We start from the raw sequence: 12,387 nt of genomic DNA, 5'->3' as shown, positions 1-12,387 counted from the left end.
GTTAAATATGCAACTTGACATATATTATATTATGTACGCAATCTCATTTCTATTTCTCAGTTCTATTAATTATGTTAACTAGAGTGTATTATTTTAATATTTATACGTTTATCATACAGAATGGTATGACGAACCTGCTCAATTTCAGCATTCGTATGATGTTATGTAACCAGGTGCCACTTTTACGTATTATATATAAAAAAAAATGCTTGCCTCCGAAACCAGTTTCATTTTCAACAAAATTAAAACCCTTACACGAGTTCTGGGGTAAACTGTATCAGCTTTATGGAGGGACAGATTCTCGTCCGATTAAATACGCGTATTGCTCGATTCCAGCTATCTCTTAGTTTTTCTCATTGGAAAAATAACCGCCGAAAACAAACAAGCTTGAGTCCGCTTTCAGTAAGTATAAACCGATTACGGTGAAAAATATTATGTCGTTCTTATATCCTAAGAAGATATTTTTTCGGGCTTTTCGCTACGATAAAATGCCGTTTATGATACAGGCTTATGTATCATGCGTCCATATAATAGATGTGATGCACGAGTGGAAGTATTATTTATTAATAATTTTGTCGTACGTGCAGTGCAGGGGACACTTTCTTGCTGCGGAATAAAATGCGTGACCGATTTAACTCTACCTTCTAAAATTGGGCGGTATTAAAATTGGCTAAAACGAGCGGTATGAACTACCGGCGAACAATTTTCATGATCAATTCAGAACTTCAACGTCAGAGAATGATAAATTAGCAACAGGAAGTATTAGATTGACATGAAATAGCGTTAGACTAAGACCGAAAAATATTGTATAGAAGTCAACACCGCATTTTTCTTACGTTGTTCGCATTTATGGGTCACGTAACATTAACTACATGATGTAAGCTGATTACCCAATACTTTTACGGGACAAGCGTAAGAAACCAAAAAAATGTTGGAAGAAAATACGGTATCATGAAAATTCGATTGATTTTTACCGTCGTATCCAGAGAGGAACTACTCTTTGTATGGTGCTTACTTCATTGCTACGAAAAGACGATAAATCTATGCAGGTGAAACCAAGCAAAGTTACATCATGCCTTTAACTTTTTATGATAGCGTGCTGAAAATGAAAGCAAATGATAGTGATCATGAATTTGACTAGGATCAATAATTAATTAGGATTCGACGGAATGAATTTCAAACTTGGCGAATCCTATGAACGCAATGACTGCAGACGTTACATTAAAATTATCGAGAGGGCGCTAGTTCCCGAGACATTTTATCGTGAATCTAACAAGTGTCGGTATTGCAGAATTCTTGACGCGTTAATGGGTAAGCAAATAGTTTTCGTTAGTCAAATTTTTCCCAGATGGCACTGCAGGCAGGAGTGACATGTAACGCCAATGCTAACTCATCGGAACTAGAAGAGCAAAGTTGTATTCTGCTAGCTCGAAATTTATGTAGCACCGTTTTTGTTTTTGTCAGTGTAACACAACCTCAAACGTTGAAAATCTCTAGGATATAGAGAGGTGGTGTGAAGAGTTCCGTACTTGTGCCGGTTCTTAAAATCTTATAATCATCGGGGCTTATGAATTTTTCCGGTAAATCTGCTGAGAAATTTCCGGATATCTGTCACCTGGTAACGAGTGAATTAATTTTTTGAGTCATTCGCCGTACATAATTTACATGATGAATTCTGAGGAACATTTGCTGGACTTGGTGCGACAGGAAATTGTCAATAACAATCTACAAGTGAAAGCTATTATTCAGGTAACTCCATCAGCGTTGAAAAAATTTTACTTGAATTATATGCGAAAATGGTGGAATACGAATTTTGAAGAGCTGGTGGCCGTACTGGTACTTTAAAAAACGGAGAATTTGACGGGTAGGGTAGCACATGTCACAGAACAAGTTTGACTCGTAGACTTGATCGGTACAGAAGTTTCCTATCATTACCGATTTGATCAGCATTGTAATTTCCATTGATAATTCCATGGACGAGTCGGTTATTTTCCACCAAAAACGATAATTGCGAAAGTTATGCGCAATTTAGTTCCATTTCTTTGATACATGTCTACCGATATTGTGTACTTGAGTAAGGATGATTTCTCACCGTACCCTTTTCCAACTTGTTGAAATTGCTTTAACTTTTCTTCAAATGGACAACAAAAATAAGCTGTCGAATTATTTTCCCTCGACTACTAAAATATAAAATGTAAAAAATTTATGCAACTTCTGCATTATGACCAATGCAGATGCAAATTGTTAAAGAGTTGAATAACCGATCAAAATCAATTTTATGTTTTCAAGGAAGGGCTATAACGTATGATATTACATTAATTTGAAGTATTCAAACTAAGATTGGCAAATTTCGACGCCCATTACTTCTCATAGATACATTTGCAGGATGGGCGACCCTCCCCCCCCCCCCCCCCCCCCTTAAATTTTTTATTAATATACCGGCCCGTACATCTTACCATACATACATACATACACGTTAACCCGCGTTATCAGGACTGTGCGATTCATCAATTAATTGTAAACTTCGATTATTATCATTTTCTCCATTAATCACTTAATATGCTCTTTCAATTAATTGCTTTATTGATTAATCGTTTCCAGCTTAATCGAATTCTATCCTTATTAAATTATCTATCTAATTAATAATATATTTTGCATGAAACTAATTCAACGTAGTTGATTTAACTATTCATATGTATCCAATCGCAACTACCTGATTTCAGGATATTCAAAATTGCACCGAATCGACAGAGTTATTGAACGAGCTAAATGCAAAAGGCAGAGCAAAAATAGCGGCCCTGCGATCAAGTATTGAGCGTTTGGAGAGCTTAGCGTTCCAAGAACGCAGCGATAAACGGAAATTGGAGATTTATTCAGAAATAGAGAGTCATAAAAGTCAGTTGACTATTACCTTAGCCGCCTTTCGAAACGCTAATGTTGTCAGTGCCTGTGTTATCGACAGAATGGCTAAGGATGAATTATTGGGGATGCCCGACGGACATCAGAGTGCATTACGAAAACGGCGAGATAAACAAGCACTGATAAATATGTCAGGCGGCGTTACCGACAAGTTGTTAGGCATCTCTAGGCATCTGGCGGAAACCACTCAAAAAAGCGCTTACACCTTAGACACCCTAAGTACGTACTTTATACCTTATATTTCACCCCTTATTCTCTGATATACGTTAGTTTTATCACAGGATTCAGTCAGCTTGACAAAAATTTGTAATTAAAAACTTATAACCAACATTTTTTTACCAATATTTTGGATGAGACTCGCAAGGTAAACTAGGTATTCTATACATATATATATATACAATATGTGTATATATATATACACACACGTTAAAATTACTCTGTAATCAGCGCAACATTATTATTTTATTACTGGCATCATTATTTCTTTATAACAATTTCGTAATTGCGTTCGTTGTTCATCAAAAAGATGTTCTGCAATTAAATAATATTTTCAAAAAGCCAATATGTGATCTGAAATTCAAATACAAGAAGCCAATCTAGAAATGGTTTATTGTTGCATTCATTTTCCGTAAGAAATAATTCAGTGCGTATTTTTATTGCATAATCTGATATACATATACAGAGTATTTCCAAGTAAACGGCGGAGTATGTTGAGTTGCTTGTCGCTGAGGGGAACAAATATCGGTACGAGTCATCGGTAGGTAGCACGTTTAAAGTCCTCGCGAGTGAGCTGGAACTGCCCATATTGCCAAGTTGTGTGGATTTGGCCAAGCAGTTGTTCCGTGGTTTGTAACCTATGCCGAAGCGGTCAGTGATCGCCTTCCGAAGCCACGTTAAAGTGATTATATGACTTGATTTGACTAAAATGATAGTGAGTCGGCAGGTCTGTTTTACCGATATTCGTTCCCCTCGGTAGTAGGCAACCCAACATACTGCACCGTTTACTTGAAAACACCCTGTATATCTGAATAAAATAAGTAGTTACTAGATTACCAGACGATGAATAACTTCAACAATGTAATAAATACAATGTATTGAGGAAATCTAAAGTTTCAGCCGACGCTTCAAGCTTTACCGTATCGTCGATCGATACAAAGACCGTTGTATTCAATTTTCCACTTTTGGACTATTATTTGCTCCGTTCCCATCTTTAGAGAACCTTTACGATAGAAAATAGATTGAATTTGCGGTGTAGGAGGTTGACAATTTATTTATTTTCGCAACGGAAACAGTATTCATCAGAAAAATCAACGCAAATAATTTTTGCGTAACGTTAACGTAACGAAATAGTGAAATATGAAAAATTATATTTTGCTTGTTAAAAATTATCTTGTCCCTGTAAGAGGTCGTAGTTGTAAACTGATACGTTTATCTTTAAATTTATGTTATGTATAGTATTGGCCGTATTTTTAATCATTGTAAACTTGCGAAATAAGGATTTTTCGAAAATATTTTTTTGTACTAACGTTACGAACTCGAACCTGTAAAATCACATTTATGTAGGTAAAACGTATAGTGTGGAAATTACTGGTATTTACACATTAGCGTATTAATTACACATTGTCATGTATTTCCTTGCAGTTACGTCGTCGGAGAAAGTGACCGGGACGAAAGATGAGCTTGAACATCAGCAGCAGGTAATAGTGCAGTCTGGAAAGCTCCTGGGAAAATATGGTCGGCGCGAACTTACCGATAAAGCGTTGCTAGTTCTAGCATTTGCATTTTTCTTAGCCTGCGTATTTTACATTCTTCAGAAACGATTGCTCTGATTACACAGCAGAGAAATGCAATAAAGCTCATTGGTTTTTACTTGTAACTGAAACTATATACACCCGGCCTTCTGTAATCCGTGCTCAGAGAACTGATAAAACTGTATCATTCGAAGCGCTGAATAGTTTTGTGTACAGCTTGTACATTTTCAGGCAAATGTTTTTATCACCGAAACTGACGTAAGTTCGCGATGAGTGCTGTGGTTGTAGGAAAATTGCATATTACGAGTTTGGCGTTGAAGTACTTTAATCAACCAGTTTTACAATCATACTTCAATATTAAAAATAATGTTGAAAACGTTTCATAGAATAAAAATTCTGTCACTGAACATTCCAATGCAATTTGCACGTTAACGGAGAAACGTATAATGTACGTGACAGTGCACTGTGGTTAATGTTACAGCATCAATTCTAGTATATTATGTATCTAATATTTATACGTGCAGTATCCAGGTTGTAAACCCGGTGTTAAGTGAATAAATATATTTTATAGCAATCTGCAAACGAGAATCGAGTACATTATTGCATATTAAACAAACGTCTCATCGATGATGTTACCAAAGATCGTCGAAGACCGTCAGCTGCGTGCATATACTTTGGTCCTGAAACGATTATACACGTGAGATAATTGAGTTCGATATAAATGTCGGTGATCCATGGATAGATAATAATACGAGTTTGTTTTTGATTTTGATGGAAAGTTACTGCAACTCTGCTTGTAATAACGTACATTCATACATGACGTCATAAACTCCTCCCGAGATATCACGCCATCCTTGTTCAGATCCATTTTCTCAAAAAGTCTGTCAACGTGTCTGTTCACCGCGCGTTGTATAGTTTGACTTGTTCGCACCATCTCGTAAATCGCCGATACTATGAACAACATTTCGTGCCTCGTTATGTGACCATCGCCGTTCATGTCGTACAATCTGTAACGTAAAAAAAATGAACCAACATCGGATCGCAATACCAGTCGTTAAAGAGTCACGCTTAAGCACCCAGCACGTGGTACTCGAAATAAGATTAGTTGAATAGAATATGCGGTGAACGAACCCGAAAATCCAGGACAACTTCTCCTCGGCGGTTCCTTTCACGATCAGAGACAGGCCAGTCAAAAAGTCGCCGAAGCTCACGAGGCCGTCTTTGTTCGTATCGAAGGTGTTGAATACTACTTGAGCGTACTTAGTGGAATCTCCAAGTGGAAAAAGCTTCGCGTAAGCCGGCCTTAGGTCGTTTGGGGTCGCAGCACCGCCCGGACAATGCTGCTTGAAAGCCCTGTAAATCTTGCAGATCTCATTCCTTGAAAAACCAGTGCGGATCGACAGGGCTGCCAATCGTTCCGGTACCACATGGATTGGCTTGGTTTCCTCCTCGCCATCGTCCACTGCAAGCCACTACGATTAAGTTGGCATTTTCTCACCGTTTCGGTGAATTGGAAAGGTTTACATGTTTCTCAAGACGATAGAGTAATGGTGGTTCTGATTTGACCCGATAACGGTATTATACTTTTGTGCAATTTAACCCTTTGAGTCACGCATCGTTATGCTAAGTCAACTTTTATAACAAGATAGTATTCCATGATGTTTGAGGTTGCTGATGACGAATCTGAAATGGAATTTAAGAAATTCAAGATGGTGAATCCGACATGAAGGAGGAAAATTTTTAATTCAATCGAATCCAATCAAAATACTCTACGCAAGGGTTTTCGGGGTCACTGATTGCAAATCTGAAATCAGATTTTGAAAATTCCAGATAGTGAATCCAATAAGTTGCACGAAAATTTCAAATTTGATCGATTACGGTCAAAAAACTTTATACGGGGGTTTTCGGCGTCGCTGATTGAATTCGTCTGAATTTTCAAAATCTGATATCAGGTTCTTAATCACCGACTCCAGAAACTCCTGGACAGAAGTTTTTCTCCGGATTTGATCGAATTTGAAATTTTCGACCGCCATATTGGATCCGCCATTTTGATTTTTTTCTAACTCCAATTTCAAATTCATAATCAGCGACTCCAGAAACCTATACTTATGTAAAACATGTGTACGTATAAAAGGGTCACATTCTCCGAAACGAATTATTTCTTAAATTGTCACAATTTTTTCAATCAATTTGTTTGTAACAATAATAATTTACACTATATCGCAATAATTCCTCTCGAATACTGAAAACCTATTAGTATACTATCAAAAATAGCAAAAAACCGTAAAGAAATATGTTGAAAAATTCTCTAAATATTGAAAAGATGGATATAAAATAGGTGGTACGAATACTTACCACAATGACTCAAAGGGTTAAGGATGAATCGACTGAATCGTCTAAATCATAAGTTTGGAAAAGAGAAGAGAACGGTTTAAAAGATCTCGAGCAATATAATCTCCACCAATTACAGAGCACGTGGATGATACGACGTCGCTGCTTTGTAACCGACATGAATTTGACATAAAGATTATTTGACGGAAAAAATTAAACTTTGGTCTTTCTGATCCGTTTTTGATGTTATTGGACCGATTATTTCGTTCATCATAAAGATCTTCAGAGATTGGACAAGAACAAGTTTACAAATACTTGTCTGCGAAGTGAATAAAAATTGATTTTCGTAACTAGGGTACGACGAATGGTCGTCACAATTACATTTGCACGTTATAACGATATACTACAAAGTGAGATGTCTTGAATGTTTGTCAAAAAATTTATGGGGATTTGGTCAGTACGCAAAACCAGCTCAACAACGTTAGAACCGGATAAAAACACCAGAGTTTTATTATTTCGAACATTCAATGATGAAACCTTTTATCAAAAAGGTGGTGTTGGACCTTGATCAAATAGGGCAAATCGTAGTTTATAACTCTGTTTTTGCCTAAGAATGAAATTTCCACAAACTTTGGGAAATTAAAAAAAATTGCGAGTGAAGGCACTTAAAAAACCAGTATTCCTTGAAAGTTTTATAATTGTACTTGGAGAGAAATACGTGAAACGGCCATTTTCAACTTTTTTTCTTTAGTAAAAATCGAGTTGTGCTCCGAAATATTTTAAAAACAGTTTGTTTGATCATTTTTGTCGACAAGTATTAAAAGAAAAGAAAAAAAAAAAAACAGCATAAGACTATACAAATATCCCAGTTAAAAAAGTAAAAACTGAAAATAAAAATTTTACGATTACTCGGGAAATAATTAGGCTAGAGAAGTGAAATTTTCAGAAAATTCCTTTCCATTCAGTGGGAATACAAAGGGTTGAATGTTGCTTAAATAGTTGATGGGAACAGTTACAGTATTATTATCTCGCTATGCACTTTGATTGCGTACATTTTTGTTAGCTTTTCAAATATTGCTTGATAGTTTTTGCGTAATATCTGATGTAATAATTTTTCGGAAAGATAGTAAATGCAAACCAAAACCTCGCGAGTTATATTGTGCAAGGGATCACGTGGTCTTTTTTTTTTTTTTTTTTGTAATCCAAAGTATCGTTGCCGATTTTATTCATGCACAAAATCTACCGTACTATCACTGCGAGATGCCCATGCGACAGTTCATCGAGCTATTATTGTAGAAAATATAACGTGAAATCGATTACAGTCGAGTAAACTCGATTCTCAAATGCCACATAAGATCGTTGAATGACGCGCGTATATACTGGCATGAAAGTTGCACATTGTCGAGGAAAATTTATGGTGTGGTAACCGTAAAAGCGATTACAATACACGTGTATAATGTTGCTAACTTTTACGTTTACCACAACCATAAATTTTTCACAATCACGTTATACTTCCGAGGTTGCAAAGTATAAAGACGTGCGATAAACAAACTGGCAAGGCATCGCCCTATCGATTTCACTATTTCTTGTTTATCACGTAACTGTGCGTAATTATTTCCCGGACTTGAAACGATAAACCTGTTGTTGTACAGACTGATTTATGCTATTACCGCATATCTGTATACATTTTTTCACAGGGTGCAAGCAGCCTCGCCGAAAATAAATCAGAAGTTGAATGAAGCTTGCTAAGATGACAAGCCGTAACTATATATCATGACACTGTAGTAAATGTCTCCAACTAAAGCTGAACATTTCTCAGTAAACAAAACTCATTCAATCAAAATAGAATAATAACAAATCGCAATTACTGGAAAATGCTGATTAAAATCTATTCAACAAATTGCATCAAGTAAAATGAGTGCTGTAGAATCAACTTCAGTTAAATCAACAGGAATTTAAAAAAAAAAAAAAAAGAGAAAAAAAGAAAAACTGTGTGCGCCCTTTGTACGAGGGTCAATTTCTTCAACCACGACATAAATTTCTAATTCAATTTATTTGTGAACGAGCTTCGAGTTGAGGTTTTAAAAATTGTACGTATTAAAATTTTGTTCTTGAAATTATCATGCTCATCAGAGAGGCTGACAATGAGTCTTATATTAACGTGATGGAAAAATGCTCTCTATAAAATACTGCATTATAAGCTCCAAAACGTGATAGCGTGAAATCTTTTTAAGCTTCGCTCGATGCGATTGTTTGCATCCGAACTTTAATACTAACCACATACATATAATGCCTATATTTGACGTGCATCCGTACGTATATGATGGAAAGATCGTGTGGCTCGAAGATGGGTGTGTAATAAATTTTTTCCTAGACACGTGATGTAAATTTTGCTGCCGAGAAAACTAGCGCCGCGTAGGTATACACAAGCCGACGTATAAAAATACGTTTTTTCCCGACAGTTTACACGTAATTCCAACGTTACGAAGATCGCTATTGCACGCGGATATATAGTATGTATAATATATGCGTGTGTAACATTCCTTGTCCAGAAAACTGATGTGATGATTTACAGTGTAATCATATTTGAAACGTGTATTCAAACATTCTCCCACGGTCGTTGAGGATGATCGATGTATTAGCCAGAAAAAACGTAATCAGTTTAAGCGAGGAATTAGAGTTTGCGAAACTGCGCTGAACCACTCAGGCTATCGATCAGCATATTTCGCCCTCATCATACGTCGAGATTGACTCTTAATTCTTCTAAGGTTAGGCTTATCGCGGTTTGTAAATTCAGTTGCATTATTTTTAGATGAAAACATTTCGCGTCTTTCGATACCCGATCGAGTGCTAAATTTAGTCTCAGAAACGAGAAGCTCGATTGCGATGCACACGCTCTCCCGCGAAATATACGAATCTATTTGAATCGGAATCGAACCAGCCCAACGGCGGCTAATAGCATCGTCGCTTCTCAGCTGCCCGTTATTGGGTGGAAATTGCAAAATTTTTCGTCTCGCTACATTTGTAAGTTACAATTTAGTATATTTTGTAACGTGGAGGCAAACTCGGTCTTTAGTACCGAGCTTGAGCTTGCAGTATGAGTCGCAGCCCTGGTGAAAATCATTTCTATGAGAAACTAAAAAAAAGGGCGAATAAAAATTCATCAAGAATCGTACTTTTTTTCATATGAAACTAAGACTCTCCATGAATCACTGTGAAAATTAACAACGTCTAACGCAAGTTCACGAAAATATGCAACTTCCGTAAAGCGTAATAGTTTCGCGTAGATTTTGGTAGAAAAGTATGAATATCCATGAAGATCTACAATTGAAATTATGAGAAATAGTTGCGCTTACATTTCGAGAAAATAAAACAGAAAATCTGTGAAAAAGTACCACCGCAGTTGAACGGAACAGTTTCTTTCGATTGAGCAGACTAAAACTACGACGATCTGAGAAAATCTGAGCCTCAAATTCGCACTGAATCTAGAAATATGAAAGTCTATGCAAAAACTAAAATCGTAATTACATGAAATACTTTATCACGATTGAGCAGAACAAATCTATGACGATATATCTACGCTTGTAATTCGAAATGTCGAAAAGTACAACTTTTCGTAAACTCCGTGAATTCTCATAAAACAGTAAAAATTTTTACGAAAAATTGTGATAATCGACAATTTTAGAAGTCAATTTAAATCGATAAGTTTACGAATACGTATGACAAAGTATGAAATTCTATTATTGAACTACCGCTAGATGTCGCATCTCACTCACGAATAAAACTTATTACAGAGCAGAGAAATTCCTAGCGAAATTCAGGCTTACGTCCTAAGACTGACCTTGTCATTTTCTCTCAATAAGAGAGTCTCTTGAAAAAACTAACATTTGTTATCTTACTAAACCAGGAACCCAGGTGAAAATGCTTTTATGATTTTTATGAAATTTGAGCACGTATACGAGCCGAAGTTGAATTCTGCAAATACGCGAGACAAAAAGACCGTTGCCCTCCATGTTACACACGATTCTTTATATAACACAAGAGTACGTTACCCGTTTTGTCACGAAGCACGAAATTGAGGTTAGGGTTGCGTAATGTCAAACTTGTTCGCAACAGCGCACGCGCCTAGGACTTAAAACGTGGTCTTTTCAGCACTTCACGCATGCGCGTTCGCAAAATCCCTCGAACGTCAAAGAGACGGGTAGTTTGCGTACGTAAAACATTCTCGCGTTATACGATGTATTATTCGCAAAAAGATCGAGCTGTATACTGAAATTCTTATTTCGGGGTGAAAAACACAGCGATCAATTGTATCACGGAAGTTTAACGATTCCCACGCATACATCAGATCTACGAAATTATACGTAAAAAAAAACAATTCGAATTGCCCACCTGTCATTTTTTGGATGCTTTTCTTGACCTTCCTGATGCTCCTCCGCATTTTTCTCGAGAGACTCGGACGGTGCAATCGTTGTTGGCTCCCATCACTTCCTGCATCCTCGCTGTCCGACATATTGTTTATATCGGAGTCGAAGTTTGAAGAGTAATAGTTTTAAATAGCCTCACACAAACATTAGTTCGTACAATACGTGCGTCGTTACATACAGTCAATAATGATCGTAAACTGGTAATAGGTGTAAGCCGTTGTCAAACACGTCGAAGACACCGTGTACAATAGATTCCTTACTGATCATTACTTTGTTCCTACTCTCTCTCTCTCTCTCTCTCTCTCTCTCTCTCTCTCTTTACTTTTCTTTCTCAGTTTTTTCGTTCTACTCTTCCGTTAGTACATTTTTCTACCGATTTTACAGATCATTCATTCCGCGCGCGAATCATTGCATAATATTAATTGCGCTAATTGAAATCGAAGAACCGTTCGCTCTTGCTATCGCGGTGATTCTGACGGTGTGAAATACTAGAACGCATCCAACGTTCAGTCATCTCACGTTCATTTCCTTACCGTTTGGCAAAGAGCCAACACCTTCCGGCGTTTGGACGTTGGAATCAAAGGAAGAGAAGAAAAAAAGAATGTAAAAAAAAGTTTTGAAATATCTGAGCGTGCAGCCACCGCACTGGTTTTAGTCCGCAGTCAGATAGTTCCGCACGAAGCTGTCCCAAACACGTTTATGGAGCAACTGAAACTCGGCGGCTATATCAGGGGACGATGAAACTGGGAGAACTGTCGGTCGTTCGCAGGGCGAAGCTGCGTACGAGTTAAATATTTATACCATTTATCAACTACCTTAATGCGGTAACAAAATTTCGTTTCATCCAACTTGAAAATTCCGGTAGCCTTGCAAGATTGTGTACGTCTGAGAATTTTTGTACTCTCGAAGATTTTCAAGTAAGACACACATGTATGTATGTATAATATCACTTGGTTTAT

At 36.9% G+C, this 12,387-nt stretch overlaps 2 protein-coding genes across 3 annotated transcripts; one reads left to right on the top strand and one right to left on the bottom strand.

Moving 5' to 3' along the window:
- The first annotated feature begins 1,407 nt into the window (after positions 1-1,407).
- On the top strand, positions 1,408-5,252 carry Sec20 (vesicle transport protein Sec20). The gene is made up of 3 exons (XM_046611459.2): positions 1,408-1,749; positions 2,724-3,138; positions 4,561-5,252. The coding sequence occupies exons 1-3, from the start codon at positions 1,666-1,668 to the stop codon at positions 4,746-4,748; spliced, it is 687 nt and encodes a 228-aa protein (XP_046467415.1). The 5' UTR covers positions 1,408-1,665; the 3' UTR covers positions 4,749-5,252.
- LOC124211911 (neuronal calcium sensor 1-like) lies at positions 5,157-12,155 on the bottom strand. Of its 2 annotated transcripts, none has more exons than XR_006881544.2 (4): positions 11,394-12,155; positions 5,802-6,142; positions 5,479-5,677; positions 5,157-5,350 (listed from the first exon to the last, which is right to left on the bottom strand). XR_006881544.2 is itself a non-coding variant. In XM_046611445.2 (4 exons), the coding sequence occupies exons 1-4, from the start codon at positions 11,512-11,514 to the stop codon at positions 5,303-5,305; spliced, it is 699 nt and encodes a 232-aa protein (XP_046467401.1). In that variant the 5' UTR covers positions 11,515-12,154; the 3' UTR covers positions 5,157-5,302. The 2 variants fall into 2 exon arrangements, 1 of the variants encoding a protein (XP_046467401.1); XM_046611445.2 differs by having other exon boundaries at positions 5,802-6,132; positions 11,394-12,154.
- Between the last annotated feature and the right edge of the window lie 232 nt (positions 12,156-12,387).

Source organism: Neodiprion pinetum, chromosome 1 (genome assembly GCF_021155775.2).
Source record: "Neodiprion pinetum isolate iyNeoPine1 chromosome 1, iyNeoPine1.2, whole genome shotgun sequence".
Lineage (NCBI taxonomy): Eukaryota > Metazoa > Arthropoda > Insecta > Hymenoptera > Diprionidae > Neodiprion > Neodiprion pinetum.
This window is presented reverse-complemented; position numbering and strand designations above follow the sequence as displayed.